The sequence below is a fragment of the Triturus cristatus genome, chromosome 6, assembly GCF_964204655.1.
Source record: "Triturus cristatus chromosome 6, aTriCri1.1, whole genome shotgun sequence".
In the NCBI taxonomy this organism is placed as follows: domain Eukaryota; kingdom Metazoa; phylum Chordata; class Amphibia; order Caudata; family Salamandridae; genus Triturus; species Triturus cristatus.
The window spans coordinates 1,636,512,625-1,636,537,106 of record NC_140589.1 but is presented as its reverse complement, the minus strand read 5'-3'; the positions used below and the strand labels follow the sequence as shown (position 1 = coordinate 1,636,537,106).

Sequence of the window (24,482 nt, the reverse complement as noted above, 5' to 3'; positions counted from 1 at the left end):
GGAAACATATTCTATTTGTGTTGAGGGGGCAGTATGCTGGGTAGCTATCTATAGGGCCAATGTCAGTGGGTCAGTCTGGCCATCTATTTCCACCCAGTGCAGTTCACCCAAGCACAAATATGGAGAATCGGGAAACAGCCATTACAACAAATTCAGTACAACGCATTACATTAGAAGGCATGCCATCACAATGCAAGTACCATCACATCGCAATGCCATTACAACGCATGGCATTACAACTCATATGCACGGTGCGCGCACGGTGAAAAACCCTTAAAAAAAAAAACATTTTAAACGAGCCATTCTTTATTACAGGATACAGTCAATCGATAACTATATACATAGGTAGTTTATTGTAAAATAAATATATAAAAAATATAATAATACATACATAAATTAGCATTTAAAAAACCTTACAAATTCACTGAAAAAACCATAGGTTTCACACACGTTATAGTTAGGAATTAGCATTTAAAAAACCTTGCAAATTCACTGAAAAAACCATAGGTTTCACACGTTATAGTTAGCTGTACATTTCACTCGTAAAAAACCAATGAAATTCCACGTTATAGTTAGTGCATGCAACTATAACTCACGCGACCGCAATCCTCTGTTGATGCTAATACTGTATCTTTAGCTATACATATATTACAAATATTTATTTTTCATAAAGACACATATGTCATCAGTGATGTAATATCTGACATCATCAGCAGAGGATTGCGGTCGCGTGAGTTATAGTTGCCTGCACTAACTATAACGTGGAATTTCATTGGTTTTTTACGAGTGAAATGTACAGCTAACTATAACATGTGTGAAACCTATGGTTTTTTCAGTGAATATATATATATATATACACCATTACTTACCTTAACCACTTTTACCAAGTCTATGCCTTTCCCACACATGCCTTTGCATTGTAATGACATGCGTGGTAAAGGCGTATGCGTGGTAAAAGTGTGCGTTGTGATGGTAACGCTTTCTAACAGCACTTGCGTTGTTACAGCCGTGTCGTAATGGCAAGCGTTGTGTTGGCATGCGATGTAACATCATATATTCTGGAGAATCTGCCCAAGCACAGAATGCTGGAGTAGTGGTGGTAATAACTGACCCACAAAGGAGCCAGCTTCATAGCATACCTGGAACAAGACAGTGCTGATGGCAGCACACAAATGTCAGCAGCCCCATGTATCAGAGACTGGTCCTAGGGCACATCACTGCCTTTTACAGTGTTTGTGATTCTCAGCTGGGATCCAACTTCACTGTGGTGGGACCCAGATCATATTAACAGCTTCATTCATTGCTCAATTCCAGGGGATACCCTGACCAATGTTCCCAATACCCCCAAGAAACCCCTGTTTGTGTGGATGAAGCTTGCACCGATGAGGTGCATTTGGTTATGATTCTGTGTATATGTGCCTGTAAATGTTTTGAAAGCATGCACTGCTGCTGCCTTTGATGTACCAATTATGGCTATGAGGGAAGCTGCACTGTAGTCGTCCATGTGGTACCTATTCTTTGTACCTATGTGTGTTGGGGAGGGGACATGCACAACTGTTTCCTATGTTGTACCTGTACTATGTGGGGAAAGCATCCACAGCAAATGACTGTACTGCATTTGTTCTCAGTATCCAGGGGAGGCTTGTAGTCTTGGCTGCTCCACCCTTACACAATGCCCTGCTTCTTCTTCTTATTTTTTTCTTCTTTACTGAGTTTTATATAGTGCAAACTTGACCCGGTATCAGGTATCGGAGCGCTTTACATAGCACCAGTAGCGTTAGCGTTAGCGTTACATGAGGACACATTCATTTTTGTTAGGCACGGGGAGATTAAGTGATTTGCCCAGAATCACAGGATGTTCAGCGTCATTGCCGAGACTCGAGGTCGACCGCCCTAGCCGTTAGGCCAACTCCTCTCCCTTTTTGGCACCCGGTGCTCCTCCCTGTAGCGTTACAACTTTGGTGCCCTGCTATGTTGCCTCTCTTTCTCTCAGTTCTGCTCTCAGAGCTGCCTCCAACTCTACATTCCTCCCTAGCACTGTACTGCTCTCCCAACCACTCTACATTGGTTCTCCGAGCATCATGCACTGCTCCCCACACCTTGTGCAACTTCCCTAGCACTGTGCTCCACACTCATTGGCACCCTCCACTACTCTCACCCACAGCACAGGAGCAGCAGGTTATGCTTCCTCATCACAGAGCAGGCCCGCCCAACACGTGCACCAGCCTGGCAAGCTGCCCTAAAACAAGGAACAATCACAGGACCAGTGGGAGCAATATATGCTTCCTCACATAAAGGATTGGTACAGCTTGTACAGCAGAAATGCAGTTTTTTTTATCTATGTGCAAAATTATCCTCTGCTACTGCTATCCATGTGCTACATCTTCTGTATATTTCTGAAGCTTGTGTACACCCATAGGCTATGCAAAAGCCAAAGCATTTGGCTTTGCCAATGCTTTTTAAATTCTTGGAATGAATTGGCAAATTATTGAATGTTCTTATTTTGAACATGCTCATTAGCAAGCACAGCTGTGTTATGCAGGATCCCTACTATCATCAGTTTTTAGTAAAAATTGAAAAACTAATATGTGAACCGATCGGTAGCAAAATAAATTTCAAGCATGCAAAAGCGTTGTACTAAGTCGCACCGAGGATTGGGGCAGAATCTCTTAAGGACAGGAACCCGCTGAACCGCCATACAGAACATCATGAACCAGTTCATATTCATGCATTTCTTTGCATCTCAATAGAATACATTCCCATCAACATCTATGTCATTCCATACCTTGGTTGCTGCATCATTCGCTCTGTCTTCTCTCTTCCTGACTCTTCCTTCCGACCTAGTCAACATGTTGTTAGCACATATCACACTGAGGGTCCGATTTAGATTTGATTGGCCACTGGAAACCTTCCAGTTTCTGGACGGAGTGCTAAATCTCCTCCACCCTACTATCCTTATGGTGCAGGAAAACCTGTCACTGGATCACCTGTGGATTTAGCACTTCTCCCACAACCTGGAGCATTTTCTCTTACTACCTAAAGTTAAATGTTATAACATTTCTGTCACTCTTTTATCTTATTCACTGCCTTCCATATTCATACTGCCTTTCTGGGAAAGCTCTTAAAGATGTCTGTCAAGCCTTATTGAAGTCCCTCTTCACTTTTGTTTATGCAAGGAGAAGCGTGACTCAGATGTTCAAGAAACATCAAACTATAAAATAATCTTTTCAGTCAATACTCTAAGAATAATAATTCACAGTTCTACCTCTAGGCTCCCTCTTCTGATCGCTGTACTTCTGTCTGTATGAAGGCCTGGCCATTAGTTCTCAGTGTGTTCCCTCACCCACACACTCACCCTCACATCCTTGGAACAGATAATTTCCCTTCTTCTGTCCTCTGCTATTCCTAGTGTTAAAGGGCAGGGGTGATCCAAATTGAATATGCAACTTTCGGGTATCCGACACCTTCTTGGGGTGAAATTCACACTTCTCTTCTTAATCCACCCAGTCTCTTGACACCCTACAGGATGAACTTGTGAGGCCGTATCCACGGGTGCGTATGGTATGGTCCACGTTGTTCAATTTGCAGTGGCACACAGATTGTATGCCTTAGCTCTCCCAGATCACACTACAAATATTGACCCTTTTTTGCACCCCCAGCGCTCTCAGATATTGAATATATGTAAACAAAGTTGCGGCCCTTCCACTCCTAGCTGAGTCACTCATTAGTCTTTCTAACCCCAACCTCCCCCTCACTTATCTTTTACCATCTCCCCCTCATTTCCGGTATGAAATGGTTAGTTCCCCCTTTGTGCAGCGAGAGTGGTTTCAGTTCTAGCTTGCCCTTCATACAGCTCACAGTTCCCTCACACAGCACCAGACACTCCCTCATTGAGGTCCGTGATAGAAAGATATCCCTTTGTCCCCTCCAGTCCCCCCTCATTGGAAGGTGGTCCCTAGTGTAGGACGTAATTCTCTATCCCAATACTTCGAGATCGGAGGTTGTGTAACCTGTCTATGTCAACAGGACAGATTCACCATTGCTTGTGGTGTGTTGTGTGTCCCTTTGGAAGAAGAGCACAGTCAATACCATTGTATTGCAAAAGAGGGGTATAGATCTCAAGAATAGATACGGCTCATTATTAAGATCATTCATTTATATTTGCATTCAGCGGATATGAGGTCAAACTCTTTCATATTATCTTTCTTGCACACACCTTCAATCAAGTTTAAGCTTCATATGCTTGTTGTATTGAAATGTAATGTATTATTTGTTCCACACCAGAGTATTACTTTACTTGTAGCGACTTAGTTATTCGAATCTTTTTCTATTTGACTATACAGTGATACAAATATGATTTCACAGCTTGTGCATTTACCAAGTCAGTATCCTTTCCACACCATTATTGCTGTCTTGCACCCATATGTATTATTTCATCCTTTGTTTTTTATCTGCTATATTCCCTTACACAGGAACGGGTTTCACTCTTCTCAACTTTTTCAAGACTTGTAACCGTGTACTAATTGTGCGCTTTGTTTAAAACTACTTTAATGGCATACATTCAATAAAAGCTCATGCTATCGTATTTATGAGTTTGCTTATTATTGAGTACTGCTATATAAATTGTATCACTCTTATATCACTCCTGATGTGGACATTAACTTTTTCAATACAGTTTTAGTTAATGAAAGAAAAGCAAAAAAAGTTAATAACTTTTAACTACAACACTTATGTTAAGAATGTGACTCTTATTGGTTGAATGTTCACAGTTACAAAGAGTGCCGCTACTTACACGCCTTCACATGGTTTTTCAAGGGCCAGGAATTATACATTCTCTTCCAGGGCATCCTCATCAATAGTCATAAGCATTAGAATATTCCCGCCCATGCGCGGGATCCCGGAAACAGTATATTATATGTGCCCCACATATATATATCCATACATATATACCTATATGTATACACAAGCAATTGCAGCCAATAAACCCTAGAGCTGAACCATGCTGTAAGGAATTTCCACTATACATAAAAAAAAATAGCATTATAAACATGAGAAACAACATTATAACTTGTTTAGAAACTGTTTTAATGCTCAGAAAACAGCAGAAATTCTTATAAAACACTGAAAGCATAGGAAGCTCCCAGGCTGCATTGCAAATACCCAGTCTAAAAAGACTGAAAAGCTAACTAATAGCTGCATAGCAAAAAACTGACACCGTGCCTTTAAGGCACACCTGACCCCCACCTTCCCATCATGCCTCAGGGGTGGCAGTTAGGTCAGTTGTTCTTTCCGGCTCCTTCTGGAAGGATCCTGGCAACAGAGCTCCACTTTTTTCTGAGTTTGTCAGAAAATATTGTCTGTTTTTCAACTGTTTTTTCCCTTACTTCGACGTTTTACATCTAAGGAAGTAAGAGGCTGTCTTTTTTAGGCAGTTTTGGGCATTTTTTCTACCTTAAAATGCCATCTCTTTTCGATCCTTGCCCTGCTTGTGGCAAGAAGAAGGCCAGGACTGACTCTCATAGGGTCTGTATCCTGTGTCTACCGGAGGATCATGATTCCAAGACATGTCCTCACTGCCAGAGCCTGTCCAAGAGAACTTTGAAGGACAGAGAGCGAATTCGCATTTATGGCCTGGCACAACCATCCAGAGGGCGATCTCCGGTGAGGAAGGGCTCCAAGAGGCCTAGAGATACATCTAGAAGCAAGTCCTCTCGTCCTTCCGCCTCAGCGTCGGGATCGGCGCTGAGGAAAGATCTTCCGGTAGGTCATGTTTCAAAGAAGAGACCTTCGACAGCGGGCTCGCCGTCGAGAGCAGGTACGTCGTCGATGTCGAAGTCCAGACCGCCATCGTCAACTCGGCAGCGATCGGCGTCAAGAACTAGAGCCTCTCCGCCATCGTCAACCCGGTGACGATCGGCGTCGAGAGACACCACCCCTCCGCCGTCGTCAACCCGGCGACGATCGGCGTCGAGGAGCAGGGAACCTCCGCCGTCGTCAACCAGGCGACGATCGGTGTCGAGGAGCAGAGAACCTCCGCCGTCGTCAACCCGGCGGCGATCGGCGTCGAGGAGCAGAGAACCTCCGCCGTCGTCAACCCGGCGACGATCGGCGTCGAGGAGCAGGGAACCTCCGCCGTCGTCATCTCGACGACAATCGGCGTTGAGGAGCAGGGACCCTCCGCCGTCGTCAACCAGGCGATGATCGGCGTCGAGGAGTGTCACCCCTCCGTCGTCGAGGGCACGATCCCCTCCGTCGTCGCGACTCCATCAGCGATCGACGTCGAGAGGGCAGAGTCCTCCGCCGTCGTCATCCAGACGGCGTTCGGCGTCGAGGGTACCATCCGCGTCGACGTCGAGAGTGGCAGCATCTCCGCCGGCGTCAACACGGCGTTCGGCGTCGAGGGAGAGAGGGGCTCCGTCGTCGGCTTCACACCGCCGCTCGACGTCGAGGCGGCATTCTTCGCCCGCTGAACATGGCCGCCGGTCCACATCGAGGCGCCGTTCGACGTCGAGAAGGGGAGAGTCCCGGCGAGAAAGAAGGTGAAGCCGCGGATCGACGTCAAGACCACGCTCGACGTCGAGACAGGCCTCGGACAGGTCGGTGGTCCTGGTGACAGAGTCGGCTTCGCGCCATTCCTCCTCACGCTCAGGGGCATCTCCACGACCGGCAATTCCACGAGAGCCTGCCAGCCAACCCCGTAGGTCTTCCCCTCAGACTCAAGGGACCATTTCTGCGGTACGACTGTCGCCCAGATGGCTGCTGCCAGCACATCATTGGCAGGACTCAGGGGCTACAAGGAGACTGCGGGAATATGTCAGTCAAGTGCATGACTCTCCGCTGCAACGGCTGGTGGAGGCTGTGGACAGAGCAAGTCCTCCCAGACCAGCACGTGAGAAGTCGCCTGACAGCCGGCGACGCAGATCGCGCTCCCCCAGGCGGGAGGGGCGTTCAGCCGGATCACGGGCTCGTGATCATCGCCGGGAGCGGAGGTCACCATCAACGTCATCTTCCTCGTCCACCAGGTCCTCAATAAGGGACTATTCACCCACGCTATCGGGCAGCCCAGTGTCCAGGGTCTCGCCCATAGACGACATCAACACCTACCAGGAGGTGCTGCAGAGGGGGGCACAGAAGTTGGGGATTGAGATGTCAGTCCCCCAAGTCACCACGTCGGTGATTTTTGAAACACTTCACCAGAAGTCTGCCTCTCGTCCACTGCTACCTTTGGTCCCAGGGATCATGGAACCCGTCATGGACACCTTCCTCACCCCGGCGACCGTCAAAGCGGTTCCGGCTCGTATCCTCAAAAAATATAAGCCGGCTACCTCTGATCCTGTCTTTGTGAAGATGGACCCTCCTGCGGACTCAGTAATAGTGGCGGCTGCAAGAAAGGGTCAGACGGTATCGGCCTCCTCTTCCGTTCCTCCGGATAAGGAGAGCAGAACCCAGGACTCCTGGGGGCGCAGGGCCTGCTCGTCCACAGCGGCTTCCCTTAAGATCTCCAGCGCGGCGGCGCTGTTGGGCAGATACGATAGGGCTCTCTGGGACTCGATGGAGCGGTTCAAGTCCAAGCTCCCCAAGGAGGACCAAAAGGACTTCGAAGAAATAGTCACTGAAGGGTCTCTGGTGGCTAATCAGTCGATTAGCACGGCGGCGGATGGTGCGCTGCTCTCAGCCCATTCTTACACACAAGGCGTGTGCGCCAGGAGGTCGTCCTGGTTGCGGCTGACAGGGCTCAAGCCGGATGCGCAGCAACGGATTTTAAACCTCCCGTTCTCTGGCACCTCCCTCTTCGGCACTCACACGGATGAGGAGATGGGGCGCATGAAAACTGAACTGGACACCCTCAAAGCTGTGGGGTTGGAGAAGAAAAAGGAATTCAAGCGCCGTTTCCGACCCACCCAACGCAAGGGGCCTCAACAGAGGGTTCAAACCCCTCAGTGGTCTCAGAGTAAACCCCAAGGAAAATCGCAGTTTCGAGGCGGAAAATCTGGCAGGGGCAGAGGAGGACACCAGCAGCAGTCCTCCACTACCACAAGAGGAGGAAAGTCATGAGCTGTGGCTTCCTCTACGACCGTTGCCCACTCCAGTGGGGGGAAGTGCGTCACAACATCTGGCAGAGTGGGACAGCATCACAAAAGATCGCTGGGTGCTGAATATACTGCGAAATGGATATGCGCTACGTTTTCGAGCGCATCCAAAAGACATCCCGCCAAAAAGGTCCCGTCCTCACCACTTAAAACTGCTCCAACAGGAGGTGAGGGCCCTTCTGCAAAAACAGGCCATAGAAAAAGTTCCTCCTTCGCAGGTCGGAAAAGGAGTGTACTCCCGGTACTTCCTTATGCCCAAAAAAGATCAAGAGCACAAGTTTCGGCCGATTCTGGACCTTCGTCTCCTAAACAAAGTCATCGTCAAGGAGAAGTTCCGTATGTTGGCGCTTCATCAAATATGTCCACATCTGCAAGTAGGGGATTGGATGTGTTCGGTGGACCTCCAAGATGCGTACTTCCACATTTCAATTGTGAAACATCACCGCAGGTACCTGCGGTTTGTGGTCGGAAGCAAGCATTATCAGTACAAAGTCCTTCCATTCGGGCTCAAATCAGCTACGCGAGTCTTCACCAAATGTATGGCAGTGGTGGCGGCTTGCCTACACAAGCAGGGTCTATTCGTCTACCCTTACTTAGACGACTGGTTGCTGAAGGCTCCATCCCAGCAGCAGGTGAAGAAAGACTTCCAGACCTGTCTGAGACAGTTGCACGCTCTCGGCCTTCACGTCAACATGGCAAAGTCCGTGCAGCAGCCCACTCAGTCCATCCACTACCTTGGCTCCATTCTGGACACAAGCGTGGGAAAAGCGTATCCTTCGGGGGAGAGACTGTCTTCAATGAGGCGGAAATGCAGGCTTATGCAGCAGATGCAGAGACCGTCAGCCCGGCAGGTAGCATCTCTGCTGGGATCCATGGCGTCCTGCATTTTTCTCATTCCCAACGCCAGACTGCGAATGAGACCTTTGCAGCAAGCTCTAGAGGACCAATGGGATCAATCCACAGGCCGTTGGGGAGATCGAATCTCTCTCTCCCAGGTGGCGAAATCTTCCCTTGCATGGTGGACTCGTCAGGACAATCTGATGGTGGGAGTCCCGTTTCACCAGCCACTTCCGGTGCAATCGGTGGTGACAGATGCGTCGCTGCAAGGTTGGGGGGCCCACATGGGGTGCCTCCAAATACAGGGTCGGTGGTCTACAAAAGAGCAGGGCTACCACATAAATATGCTGGAACTTCGGGCAGTCCACCTTGCTCTAAAGGCGTTCCTCCCTGCAATCAAGGCCGATTCAGTCCTGGTGCAGACCGACAACACCACGACCATGTTCTACCTGAACAAACAGGGCGGGACTCGGTCACGCCCCCTTTCCCTGGAGGCACAGGCGATCTGGCACTGGCTGCTCACCCGGAACCTCTCAGTAGTGGCAGTGCACCTTCCGGGGGAGTTGAATATCAAGGCAGACGCACTCAGCAGGCACTTCGAAGATCAGCCAGACTGGGTGCTACACGACAAAGTGGTGGCAGACCTGTTCCATTGTTGGGGTCGTCCAGAAATCGATCTGTTTGCAGACGACGAAAATTCAAAATGCCACGCCTTCGCGTCCAGATTCCACCGTCCAGGGACCAGGGGGAATGCTCTTTTGATGGACTGGTCAGGGACATTTGCCTACGCCTTTCCGCCCCTGCCTCTGATTCCGAAGGTGGTATCCAAGCTGCTCAGGTCCGACATAAAGATGATCCTCATAGCTCCGGACTGGACGCGCCAGTGGTGGTACCCGGACCGTCTCCATCTCTCAGTGCGGCCTCACAGGCGACTGCCTTGCAGGCCGGACCTGCTGTCCAATATGGGCGGGAGGATTCTGCATCCCAACCTTCCCTCACTGAACTTAACAGCATGGCTCCTGAGGACCTGCAATACGGACATTTAGGTCTGCCGCCTGATTGCATGCATATTCTGAAAGAAGCGAAGCGACCCTCCACGAGAGCGTCTTATGCGTTTAAGTGGAAGAGGTTCTTCATTTGGTGTAGAGGGAATCACCTTGATCCTACGAAGGGGCAGGAGGATGTCATTCTCCCTTACCTTCTGCACTTAGCGAGATCAGGCTTAAAGTATGCATCAATCAGGGTCCACTTGTCTGCCATTACAGCGTACAGGAGGTCTCCCAATCAACCTTCCTTTTTCCAGATGCAGGTGGTCAAGGACTTCTTACAGGGGTTGAAGAAAGTTTACCCCCCTGTTCGAAACCCTTCTCCTCCGTGGGAGTTGAACTTAGTGTTGTCCAAATTGATGGGCCCACCTTTTGAGCCAATCCACAGAGCTTCCTTGCAGCATCTGGCTTTTCTGGTAGCCATTACATCGGCACGCAGAGTAAGCGAAATCCAGGCGCTGTGTACTAAAGAGCCGTACACAGTTTTTCACCAGCACAAAGTGGTCTTGAGGGCACATCCATCTTTTCTCCCTAAGGTAGTGTCTGATTTTCATATTAATCAGTCCATTTCTCTTCCATCCTTCTTCCCGAATCCAGCGACCCCGGCTGAGCGGTCGCTCCACTCCTTAGACCTCAAGAGGGTACTTAAATTCTACCTGGAAAGTACCAAAGGCATTAGGAAGACGGATCAACTGTTTGTCAACTATGGCGCCATGAGAACAGGCTTCCAGCAGCTAAGAGATCCATTTCCAGATGGATTGTTTCCTGCATTACCCTAGCCTACCAGCTGGCGAAAAGGCCCTTACCTTTGGCCCCTAAGGCTCATTCTACTAGGGGGAAAGCGGCCACAGTAGCTTTCTTGCATGACGTTCCAATGGCAGAGATTTGCAAGGCGGCCACCTGGAAATCGGTTCACACCTTTACCAGGCACTACTGCCTCGAATCCGATTCCAGGGCGGATGCCCAAGTAGGCCAAGCCTCCTTGAGGATCCTTTTTGGGTAGCTGGGTCTATCTAAGCATACTGTTCCTTCTCTGTTTCTTTCCTTTGCCCGCAGGGGGATGAGGTGAGGCTCGCTATTCTATTCTAATGCTTATGACTATTGATGAGGATCCCCTGGAAGAGAAGGATTAGTTACTTACCTGTAATCCTAGTTCTCTTCCAGGGGTATCCTCATCAAAGTCATAAGCAACCATACCGCCTCCCCGGGCAAAGGTGTGCTATCTTTTTCAGAGGTTATTATTTCTTTGTGCCATGACTTTTCAGTCTCCGCAAAGAACAACTGACCTAACTGCCACCCCTGAGGCATGATGGGAATGTGGGGGTCAGGTGTGCCTTAAAGGCACGGTGTCCGTTTTTTGCTATGCAGCTATTAGTTAGCTTTTCAGTCTTTTTAGACTGGGTATTTGCAATGCAGCCTGGGAGCTTCCTATGCTTTCAGTGTTTTATAAGAATTTCTGCTGTTTTCTGAGCATTAAAACAGTTTCTAAACAAGTTATAATGTTGTTTCTCGTGTTTATAATGCTATTTTTTTATGTATAGTGGAAATTCCTTACAGCATGGTTCAGCTCTAGGGTTTATTGGCTGCAATTGCTTGTGTATACATATAGGTATATATGTATGGATATATATATGTGGGGCACATATAATATACTGTTTCCGGGATCCCGCGCATGGGCGGGAATATTCTAATGCTTATGACTTTGATGAGGATACCCCTGGAAGAGAACTAGGATTACAGGTAAGTAACTAATCCTTATTCGCTATAACCATAGTCTTTATATCTAAGCACTATGACCCTTTAGTGGGGGAGAACATAATGGATGATTGTGAGTCATTATAAGGGGGGAATTATTGGACAATCACTTTAGTAGAGAATAAGCCAATGTAGACCATCTGGAAACGCGTCACTCATATACATTGACACCCATTTGGTAATCACCTAGGTGATCAATTGGTCCCTCGCCTCATGCTAAATTTGTGCCAACGGCTGCAAGTGGTCAGCACCAACACTCATATTTGGGGACCTGGAATAGACATTGACCCAGAGCAAGGGTGAGAAAGGTACACAGAAATTGCGGAAGTGATCCATAGGAAAACAGTGACAAAGGCAGAAAGCAGAGATGCAAAAGAACCTACAAGAGTGAGATAAAGAGACGGCAAATGTAGGATGTTAGATCAAAAGAGGTATCTGTGGAATTAGGACGAGGCAGCCTTGGTATTCCTCAAATATAGCATTTTGGAGGATCTACTGCAGGCTCCTAAGAAAAACTTTGGGGTCCTGAAATCCACAACCACCATCACTAGTACCTGACTTTGGGCCTGATTACGGACCGCCAGACTTGCGGAGGCATAGCAGTGGCAGTCCAGCCACCGCTACACAGGCAGTCCAACCGCCCCGTTACAAGTTGGGCTGCCAGACCGCCACTGCACCACCTCACCACACTGTGGTGCGGCAGTCTTGAAGCCGCAATATTCTTGGCAGGACCGCAGCAGTCCCGCCAACCATATATTTCGATTTTCCTCTTCACCACGGTTGTCATGGCGGTATCTCCGCCATGAAAACTGTGGCGGAGAGCAATCAAAGTGCCCTTTTGCCTCTGGGCCATGGAGTGCATGCAAGGGGGCACATGTTGTGCCCTCCTGTGTGCATGCTCCCCAGTACCTGAACGGCATGGAGTGCACCAGTCCATGCCATGCAGGTACTCCCTTTGATGTTCCCATTGCAGTGCCTATTTCATAGGCACCGCTGTGGGAATGCCAAAGAACTGTCCGCCAATTACTAAAACCTTTTTAATAGAGCGGGCAGTGTGCACATGGGTTTGGCGGTCCCGGAGCTGGGCGGTGGTGTGGCGGCCTGCTCTAGGACCACCAAACTCAGAAGCGGGCCCTTTGAATCACACTGAGCAGTCAAGTCAGTCTCACCACTGATCCCAGTGGGTTATGTGAAGGGTTCCTTCCTTGTAAGTAAGGTAAGTAGAAGCAGTATTAACGGGCAAACAGCAGGGTCTGTTTGATTGAATTAGGAGGACACTCTTAGGGTGAAATAAATGTTTGACACCCCAAGACGGATGCTACGATTTTGTAGGTCTGTGTAGTGGATAACCCAATATACCCTTGAGGGCTTGGGTAAGTAGTGTGTATGGGTAGAGAGTGCCTTCAAGGGATTTCTTTAGAGAGAACTAAGTTGTGCAACTTGACTATAGGATAAAGATATACCTATAGATGAGATTTATCTTAGAGTATAAGTTTAGTACAATTATATATTATGCATTAGTCATATATATATACAGATCTTTTTTGTTGATTTTAAAGCAGTTGAATAATCAAAAAGGAAAACAGACAAAAGGTGTGTGAGAAACAAAATACATTTATATCAACAAATGATGATTAGGGTACCTAAAATTGAGACAGTTATACAACATTTGGAAGGAAGTAATACATTCAATGGTTCCTCCACTTCAAGGTATATCAAACACTTTTTCAGAGATATTTGTACATTTATCTAGAAAACAGTGTGACAGTCGACGTTTCGGTCTTTATGTACGATTTTATAAGACCATCTTCAGGACTGGTTATTAAAAGTTGACCCCTCGTAATTAGTGGCTGCACTATAGGCGTCTCATTTGTTTCAGTTCAAAGAATTTGTCTATTATTTGCTTTGGTATCACAGCATATTGATTATGAATGGAGGCTATTTTTTAAAAAGGGAGCTTACGTTGAATCAATTGGAGTCGTGACTTCGGTGCTTACACGGAAAACAACACGTGTCTTGCTTCTGAATTTAAGCTATTCTTATATGCTTAAGTTGAATCACAGCATATTGGTTAAAAATGGAAACTCTCTTTTCAAAGATCGTAATAAGTCGATTACAGCCGTAGTTACAGTACTGTGTAAATACACAGACGTCCAATGGCCTCGGGACGTTCCTAACTGCCACCAAAGACTACTGGCAATACTACAGCGGTTTCTTCGGGTGAAACGCGGCAACTGACACTGAGCGTGTTTCTGACTTCCCTCAAAGACTACTGGCAGAAGTACAGCGGTCTCCTCGGCTGAATCGCGGCATGTAGCACCGCTCAAATGTCAGTTGCCGCGTTTCACCCGAAGAAACCGCTGTAGTATTGCCAGTAGTCATTGGTGGCAGTTAGGAACGTCCCGAGGCCATTGGACGTCTGTGTATTTACACAGTACCGTAACTACGGCTGTAATCGACTTATTACGATCTTTGAAAAGAGAGTTTCCATTTTTAACCAATATGCTGTGATTCAACTTAAGCATATAAGAATAGCTTAAATTCAGAAGCAAGACACGTGTTGTTTTCCGTGTAAGCACCGAAGTCACGACTCCAATTGATTCAACGTAAGCTCCCTTTTTAAAAAATAGCATCCATTCATAATCAATATGCTGTGATACCGAAGCAAATAATAGACGAATTCTTTGAACTGAAACAAATGAGACGCCTATAGTGCAGCCACTAATTACGAGGGGTCAACTTTTAATAACCAGTCCTGAAGATGGTCTTATAAAATCGTACATAAAGACCGAAACGTCGACTGTCACACTGTTTTCTAGATAAATGTACAAATATCTTTGAAAAAGTGTTTGATATACCTTGAAGTGGAGGAACCATTGAATGTATTACTTCCTTCCAAATGTTGTATAACTGTCTCAATTTTAGGTACCCTAATCATCATTTGTTGATATAAATGTATTTTGTTTCTCACACACCTTTTGTCTGTTTTCCTTTTTGATTATTCAACTGCTTTAAAATCAACAAAAAAGATCTGTATATATATATGACTAATGCATAATATATAATTGTACTAAACTTATACTCTAAGATAAATCTCATCTATAGGTATATCTTTATCCTATAGTCAAGTTGCACAACTTAGTTCTCTCTAAAGAAATCCCTTGAAGGCACTCTCTACCCATACACGATTTTGTAGGGGCATCATTTACTAATGATGAGGTTGGCTGCAGCTTTGGTTTAATGATCCACCAGCAGCAGCTTGTAGTTGTACTGAAACTTGAGGATTCTACTGCATTGTGTTGCTACCCAGATCCAGCTATTTTCGGTGTGTTGTGGTCTTGGGAAGCTGGACCTTCTCACTAGAACATCCTCCAATTTGTGAGGCTAAACCTAGTGTCTTCCTTTCCAGCTCATGGACTAAACCCGTGGCATGCTCCAGCCCTCTATAATCACTCCTAAGCAGAGCCCTCTCAACAGGAGAAACCAGCCATGGGGGTGATGAAGAATCAGCAGCCTTCCTGTAGCCTCTGCTTTGACCAACTCTTGAAAGGCTTACTCACCAAGACATTTTGTCACCAGGCATGTTCCAGGCACACCTTTACCTCCACCTAGTCAGTAAAACACTTGCACCATCCGGTCTGATAGCCATATCTTGCCTGGCAGTTACTCAGGCCACTTTCATATTAATAGAGGATGCCTAACTGCCAAACGAGCCTTTATATGTTGTATACACACTGCCATGTAGTGGTGCAAACAGAGGCATGCACAGATGACTCTTACCATCCTCCTGAGACATATCTGTGACCTGGCTTTAGTATTCAGCCATTCATTCAATATGGTTGGACCCTGACAGAAAGACGAAGTTAAATGTTTCTCTGGCTCTCGGATAATTTTGTTTTAAAAGTAGCCTCATGCCTTTCCCGTTTACAATCTTCTGAACTTGTAATGATTACTTTTGTCAACATTGTGTTGCATGTATTGCTTATTTAACATGTTTATCTTGGCGTTTATTGTCCTTCAGTGCTTGTTTGAATAAGCATTTATGTATATGGTATTTCTATAGCGCAAACCTAGTCAAAAGGTAGCAGAGTGCTGTACACGGTCAAAGGCAACCTTACGGTCGATGAGTAATAGGAGAGGAAGCTGAGTTGTGGACATTTAATGCATTGTGATGTAGTGTTCTTTAAAGAGGCGAACTTTTAACTCTTTCCTAAATTGGAGTATTTTTTGGGCTGTCCTGATGGATACAGGGATGTAGTTCCAGTTCCTGGGTGCATAGATGGAAAGGGTGTACTGTCTTCTTTTCACTTTTTAGTCTGCAGTGTGATGGTGTCCTAGCTATGGGTGTGCCGAGAATCACCAGAGATGGTGAGTTTGTTTGCAAGATAAGCGGGGATGATGGTTGTGATAGCTTTGAAAATGATGCAGCTAGTTTTGAAGATGGTGCCGACTTGCAAGTGGAACCAATGGCACTGCATCATGGTGTCAGTGATGTGATCATATTTCTTCAGGCCCTGGATGAGACATGCAGCTATGTGTAGATGCCCTTAAGAGATGCCAATATGGAGTCTGGGGATCATGGAGCAGGGCATTACCACCACCCAGATGCAAGAGTTCAAGGGCTTGAACAGCAATTCTGAAGTCACTTTCTGGAAGAAAATATTTGACTTTCTTTAGAAGAGCGAGCTGGTGCCAGGCTGTCTTTGTTTTTTGACAATCTGTTTATTGAGTAAGAGGTTGGTTTCCAAGGTAAATCCAAGTAATTTGGCATTCAGTGAAAGTTGGGGATTGAAATCATCAAGGCTCATTTCGTTAAGCAGGTTTGTACTGTATCTTGTTTGTTGTTCTTGGCAAATAATTGGAATTCTGTCTTGGTTGAAATATAGGTAGGCACTGGGCATACAGATCTGCATGATGTAGAAGCTGTGTTTGAGGCGTTTGATGTCTGAAGCAAAGCAGACGTTCAAGTAGAGTTGAATATCATCGGCATAATAGGGAATCTTGATGCTCTTATCTCTGAGTAGAGCATCAAGGGGCTCCATGTAGGGGTTGAAAGGACAGGAGAAAGTATGGAACACTCGAGGACTGCACGTGTGATAGGGATCTTTTGTGACCTAGAGAAGCCCATGCGAACAAAATGGTGTTGGTTGGAAGGGCAGGAGAAGAACAAGTGAAGAACTCTGCCTGTGAATCCCATTCGTGACTCATGGGTGCCTATGAAGACGCCATGGTCGACTGTGTCAGAGGCAGCTGAGAGGTGCAGCAATATCAGGAGGCAGGGGTCTTCTCCATCTGTGTTCTAAAGGGCATTTATTTACGATGTGTGTGGTGGTGGTCTCCGTGCTGCAGCATGATCTGAAGCTAGAATTGAACATAGACTGCTTTTTCAATCATCTCGCTAATGAATGATCGGCGAGTAATGAGCCAATAGCTGGTGAGGTGATGGGGCTATTTGTATGTTTCTTTAGGAGTGGGAGGATCTGACCTGTCTTAAGAGCTGCTGGGAAGATGCATTAATTGATGAGGTATTGGTAAAAGTAAGTATGGGTAAGAGAGATTTCCCAAGGAGAGCTTTGATGAAGGATAATGGAAAGACATCATCTTCATAAGAGGTGACTTTGAGAAAATTGAGTAAGGCAGCCAGAAGTGGAAGAGATGGGGCTTTGAAGGCTAACCATTGCAGAATTCTACAGAAAGCAGTGGGTGTGAGAGATGAAGCTGGCTCGGTATCATTGATGTGGTGTTATATCTTCTATATTTTTTCACTGTAGAAGAGGGTTATGTCATTGCACTCTCAGAAAGGTGCTTCCACTCATACCCTCTGAACTACACTGGCCTACTATCATCGCACTGATTACCTCTCGTCTTGATTACTGCAACGCCCTGTACCTCAATATCACTGCAACATCACTGAATAAGCTCCAGGTGGTACAGAACGCAGCAGCATGACTGATTTTAAATATTCCCAAACATCAGTCTGCCAGAGAGGGGATGTGTACCTTACACTGGCTTCCTATCAGGGAGCGTATTTCCTTCAAGGTCTTGAGTACGGTATATAAGGCCATGCATAGTAAAGGCTCGCCCCCAACTCAAATCCTTGTTTTAATGGTACACTCCAGGGAGGACTTTGAGATCATCCACACAGAAAAGATTTCATTGCCAACGCAAGCTCTCTTTCGGTTTTCAGGAAACTTCTAAAAACATGGCTATTCCCCTCTTAATCAGCTGTTTGCGCTTCTCCCTCTGCTCTTGTGTGCCCAGCGCCTTGACACCTTCGGGTATAGTGCGCTTTACAAATACTGTCCTATCCTAGCCTTTTCTGTGGAGTGAGGAATAGGTCGTTCTGGCTGAGGGTTGATGCAGTGCTTGATTGTCTTGAGCAACATTCTGCTTCTGTTGGTGACTTCATTGATGTTGATGGTGTAGTACTTTGCTTTGGCTGATGTCTTGAGCTGCCTGCGTGTTGCACGGAGGGCCTTCAGTTTCAAGAGGTGCTCGGGAGTTCCGTTTTTCTTCCATTTTCTTTCCTGTCTGCGAATGGATCGTTTATTGTCAGCAAGAACTATAGAATACCAGATGAAGATGTAGAAAACCACACATGTAAATAAACATATTCATTAATTAACACTACTTACTTAATGGGTTGATTAACTTTTATGTGACATCAATTGATTTATTTGATAACATCTAAAATACTTTGAATGATGCTTTATGTTTATACAGCAGCACATTTACTAACTGTAGCTTTGTGGTAGCACTCAGCCATGTTTCTTTTTCAGAATAAACATGGCGGAGCTTTCGGAGTCAGAGGCTGACGTGGACTGGAAAGAGAGATGCACAAGCCTGGAGTCCCAGCTGATGAAATTTCGAGTGCAAGCCAGCAAGATCAGAGAGCTCTTAGCCGAGAAGGTAGATACTCTCACACGAAATATTATATAAATGCAATGAAATTAAATATAATCTGGTAATGACACAGCGATTGCACTTCCAATTTTGAGGCCAAATTTTGTAATATTAAGCAGGTACCACTCTATATTTTCAGAGAATTAAAAAAACCGTAAGGAAGACTTGACATCTTCATAATTTCAAGCATGCATATTTTTATTTGCAAATTTCCCACCAAAATGTGCGTAACAACAGTCACTTTTCTTCCACTACACACGACGTACCATTTCCAATTAGTTATGTATTTTTTATTATTTTTGTAACCTTAAGTTGCTAAAGAGCCTCGTCTCAGTCTGGCAAAATATCCACATCAGTGCATAACACATGTATATTTTAAATTATTGTTTCAATACAATTATGTTTAAGATTAAACGACATACGCTTTTGCGGTTAGATTTTTTTCCTTGCGCATCAATTAACTTTTCATGTTTAATAACTTTCATCTTCGTGCAATGCATTTCCCATGAAATCGGGTTTTATGTCCGCCCTCCACATTAGGTTGATTTTGCATTTGGTTCCAGGCGGGGCGGCCTACATCCACCCTATCCTCCTTGAGGACTGTGCCTCATGTGAGTGGCAGTGGGGTTTAGAAGCATGCCTGGTGCCTGCCATATAAGTAACGCTGCCCAGTGACACGCTTCTGTTAACCTCAGAGGTTCATATATTCTTTTCTAGAACTGCTCCTGCAGCATGAAATGACCTCTTCCTTGTCTTGAGGGCCATCACTGGATTTATTTTAGGAAAGCTTGTTTCAGGCGACTTCTTTCTTTAAGCCTGGCTTCATATAAATCGTTTTCATTCAAACTGAATTTTATATAATGTCATTGCTTTTTTTTTTTACCACATGATGGACAGCGCGCTGCTATTGCCTTTTGTTTCCTTTTGTATCTTTTATGGATTTTCTACAATGTCATAACACTTATTCATCACAGTAAAATGTGTTATGTTGCCTCCTTCGTAAAGTAAAATCAATGTAAAATCTGTCATGTCCCTATGAATTTGAATACTTTCTTATTTTTCACTCTCATGATAAATACACCAGTCTATTGCATCATTTCTGTTAAGTTCTCGCTTCCATGTGAGGCTTTATGTTTTTTATGTACATGCGCTGTTTCTTAAGGCCTTCACTTCACTACGCATTTCCTGTCACCATGTTGGGATTGGAACTAAAAATAGGCCTAGACTCCACCAGACATGTGGCCCACATTCGAAGATCATGACCATTCAACAATCACATCCTTTCATAAGGCATTGATTGTTAGTCTCAGGGTGGTAAATTTGTGAGTAGAAAAATACACAAAAAAGTAAGTATGAAGATATACAATACAAAAATATTCTGCAACCATTTTGCAGCTCACAAATAAAGGCTTTTTTAAATTCAGGTTTTAAACAAACATTTGCAACAAGAACTCAAGCGGGCGCAGTCAAAGAGTAGCGAAGTGCATTTAAAAAGAATTACAGTGCACCTCACATGGGACCAAAGTACATCAAAACTTGCTGCTACTCTAAATTAAACATTCCAAACCTTAGGTAGGGTAAAAAAGATATTGATATTTATATAAAACAGACAGACGCTTACTTAACTCTGACAAGGGACACCTGTCCTTCTAGACCGCGGCCTACTCAAGACCCTACAAGATCTCTGGGTCCACCTGATCTCACTCAATGTTATCAGAGCAATATTCAGTCCCAGGCCTTGACTGAAGTGTGACCTGACAGGATAAGTATACTTTCTTCTCATCCTAAGTGCAGCAGTGCTGCAGGGCCTAACCTTGAATGACCCTCGAAGGGTAATAGACACTCAACCAGTAGCTGTCATCGGTTTACTCATTGATCTGCTTACAGTAAAATAGCTCCTAAGACAGACGCTCAATTCAATGGGGCCCACTGAGAGTGGCCAAGTGTGAGACTTGCCACATTCCCTTCTCGATTTTTGTTATCCCCTTTACAACTTTCAGGGTGCATGCAGCATGCTGCAGAAAAAGCCTCTCCATGCAAGCATTATGCATCCTTTCCATTAAAGTGCGAGACTCGATCATGAGTAAAACAGGAGGTGGTGTGACACAGATGGATGAAGTCACTGAGCTAGCAGGCAATCTCGTCCAAAGATAATTTGAGTCTAGCAGGGTAGACCCAGACTTTCATCCTTTCAAGGATGTTCAAACAGGTACCATTGTTTTGGGTATTGATAATACTCATTTATTTACACACAGAGAGACATTCCAGTTTGTGGTAATCATTAAATCTATATGAAACACGAGCACACAGCAGGCCGTGAATGGACGTTCAAGCAGAAAGGAGGGGTGAAGGGGGTTCTCTGAAGTCTGCCTGTTTCCTATGAATAAAGTGAAGAAGAGAAGGATGTCTGTGGGCTTTCCCTGGGGTCATTCACAAAATACGTACACAAGCATGGGCTAGGATGTCTGTCTTCACCTTCAGGTACTTTTTTGACTTTTCACTATTTACCAACATTCCCAGATGTAGGAAAGGCAGGTGGATTTTACAAAGAGCTCCTATTCCTAATGTCTGGATTTGTCCCTAGGGGAGAATTCCACACATAGGATAAAATGATCATTTGTGCAAATGCGCATTTTGTTCTCGTTCCCAGGGAAAGTATTTTTACCTGTGAAGAAAGTCCTTATCTTACACCCCCACAAATTAGGGGTGATCCGTTCTCTTGCCACACTGGAACGGGGTGTGTCGTGTCCCCTGAATATCGAATCAACAGTATCAGTGGGACAGATTATCAAGGACAGTATATCGAAGATAAAATATCAACAGGTAAGTAAGGTTAGATGTTCTATACCTAACCCCACATATCTGTACCTACATGGTACATATATCGTCAAGCTACGTAGACGTGGAGGTGCGAATAGTAAACCTATGCTTATCTCTATGCACTTACCTTTCGGTATCCGTTCCTCGATATCTGCATGCCGCGGTATTGTTGGTGTCGATATACAGTAGAGCAGTCCTGGAGCAGCAGTGACCCTGTCCTGTGCTGGAGTAAATATCCAACCATTTCCAGGGTGAAATGAGGTGAAAGAGAAGCTTGGGGATGTCGACAAATCTACATATATGTGGGATTTCCCAAATTTTCAATGCATACCATGTCTTGGAACACCCACTTCCTACCCCTTGAGTGGGAGCTAAGAGTGTGGCGCCCACTTGTGGCACAGAAATGCACACTTGTATTTTATATTTAGGACTGCCAGGAATCATGTTGTGAATACCTGGCAGTTGTTAACTTAAGTTTATGACCAAATTTACTTTTATGAATCGGCCTCCCTTCCTCCTGGCCTGCCTGGCTTATGTGAATGTCAGTGCTGGAAAGTGGGCAGGGCAGACAGTTGCAGATAGGGGCGCCAAGGAAAATAAACGGCGCTTTCAGGCAGCAGCACAAAAACAAAGTGTGAAAAGGCACCTGCGGGCGAGCTGGCAGGGCCTTGGGTAGCCAGCGAGCACAGACATCAGCATCCAGTAGGTCAGACAGGCAGGAGGTAGCAGGCAGCAGGCAGTTTGATATTCTTTCCTGGTTTCACCTGTATCGGCTGCATGGCACAGTTTGAAGCACAGAGAAGCCTCTAGGACATAATCGTAACCCAGACAGAGTCTCACCATGATAATCTGCCTGGGCTGCAGTCAACGGGGTCAGAAGTGAGCCATACCTAGCCTAGAGGTGTGACTATCATGCCTTCCTATGAAGAGGGAAGTTGTTTCCGGCCCTGCTGCCCAACTCAGCGAGGGGGGAAGTGTTAGTTGATTTGCTCAGCAGCAGCTCCTTGAGGTTCGGACAGGACTCGAGGAGAGCAGGGCAGGCACACGTCATGCTGCACTGGCCCAGGCGAGCTCCTCGCCATTTTTTGGCCTGTTTCACAAATGGGAACTTACATGCTTGTGAAAGTTTAAACTTTTTCAGTATTCACAAAACTGTAATTTTAAGGTAAGTTTAGGAGTGCGGCGGGCCAGGACTATGCACACATAAAGTCTGGCCCGTCCTATCGTTCTGTGTACGGAGTTCTTGGCCCTGACTGCAAACTTACTATTAAAATGCAGTTTTGTGATACAAACCTCACTGCATCAGTACGGGTCGCGGGGTCCGTATCCTCTACGTTTTCAGTTGGCAGGGGCACTCGTCAGGGGTGTCCCCTGTCACGTATCTCTTTGCATTGGCAATGGAGCCGCTGGCGGCGTGGGTACGACTAGATGCACAGGTGGCCGGGTTTGAGTGGGACCATGGGCTCTCTGACCGCATTGCAATATACGCGGATGATGTCCTCCTTTTTCTAACAGATGTCAACAGGACGGGGCCGCGGGTCCTCCGTATTATGCTTATTTTCGCTGAATCATCGGGACTCTATATGAACCCAAGCAAATCTACGGTATGGGTGTTGGTAGACTCGTTAGAATTGGAGTCTTGGCCTGCAGAGGTGCGAGTGTTGTTAGACGGCCTGAAATACCAGGGAGTTTTTTCATCTGACTCGCCGAGAGTTGCGTGGGACAGGAATATAGCTCCAATTTGGGCACGGATGAGGATATCGTATCATGGAGGATATCGGGGGTAACATCTGCAAGAGGCCCTTATTGTTACTGGGCTTGACCTTAGCCAAAAGAGATATAGCACAGTTATGGAAGGCGACGACCTCACCTTACCTTTCGGCGTGGAAGCATGGGCTGGATTTTAACATGGGGTTGGAGATCCCGATATTTAAGGCCAGGGGATGCCCGCAAAAGCACCCTAAAATCTGGAAGAGATGGGCAGACTATAGGGGCCTGGAACTGGACCCAATACCCCCGATTGATTCATCTGTATCTGCTCTGATTAATAGTCGTTAGAGTTGAGTGTTGGAATTGTAATGGAGGGGTGGTTCTACCAAATGTTGGAATTTATGGTAATGACGGTAGTGTGGCTGTGTGCCAGTGCAACTGGGGGGGACAGGGGAGGGGTTATTATGATGGTTATGTTGTATCTTGGATACCGTTGACAACATTTTGTAAAGTAATAGTCAAAGGCAATGACTTGTAATGCTGGATATGGCAGATGCTTTCTAGTTTAAGGAGCACTGCGCTGTACACGACTTTTGACGCAATAAAATGTGTTTTAAGAAACAAAATGCAGATTTGTGAATATTGCAAAGCGTAAACTTATAAAAACGCCCATTGTGCACAAGGCAATGAGTCTGCTCGTCATTGTATGGTGTCACAAGCACCATGAGCTGCTTTGCTTTGTGCCTACATTTCCCTAAAGTGGCGCAGCCACAGAAAAGCTGTCCCAGGCATGTAGGGCAAACTAAAGCCAACTACCACAAAAAACTCAATTTACATTATTTGCAGTAACCTCTTGTGTGCGCGTGGTTCCTTTGCGCTTTTTATACTGTTCCCAACAGGCTTCTCTCACCATTTGTTTACTGGGTTTATGTTGACACGCAGTGCTAAACTTGAGTTTTTGTTTCATAACATAAGACTATTTTATGGGAATTACCATATATGGTAAAAAGCCCAGAATGCCTTAGGTTGTAAAACCTCGATGTATATTAGAGATATATACAGAGCTTGGGAGGATGCAAACATGTGGGGGTGATAGAGATATACACAGACCCTGGGAGGATGCAAACATGTGGGGGTGATAGAGATATACACAGACCCTGGGAGGATGCAAACATGTGGGGTTGATAGAGATATACACAGATCCTGGGAGGATGCAAACATGTGGGGGCGATAGAAATATACACAGACCCTGGGAGATGCAAACATGTGGGGGCGATAGAGATATACACAGATCCTGGGAGGATGCAAACATGTGGGGGTG

General features: G+C 45.8%; 1 protein-coding gene across 2 annotated transcripts in view; it reads left to right on the top strand.

Moving 5' to 3' along the window:
- The first annotated feature begins 18,511 nt into the window (after positions 1 to 18,511).
- The window catches only part of PLEKHH2 (pleckstrin homology, MyTH4 and FERM domain containing H2), a 626,603-nt gene continuing 620,632 nt past the window's right edge, over positions 18,512 to 24,482 (top strand). For both annotated transcript variants that reach the window (XM_085612785.1, XM_085612786.1), the window contains exon 1: positions 18,512 to 18,637. In XM_085612785.1, the coding sequence (XP_085468911.1) occupies positions 18,515 to 18,637 (123 nt within the window). In that variant the 5' untranslated portion in view covers positions 18,512 to 18,514. The remainder of the gene's footprint in view (positions 18,638 to 24,482) is intronic.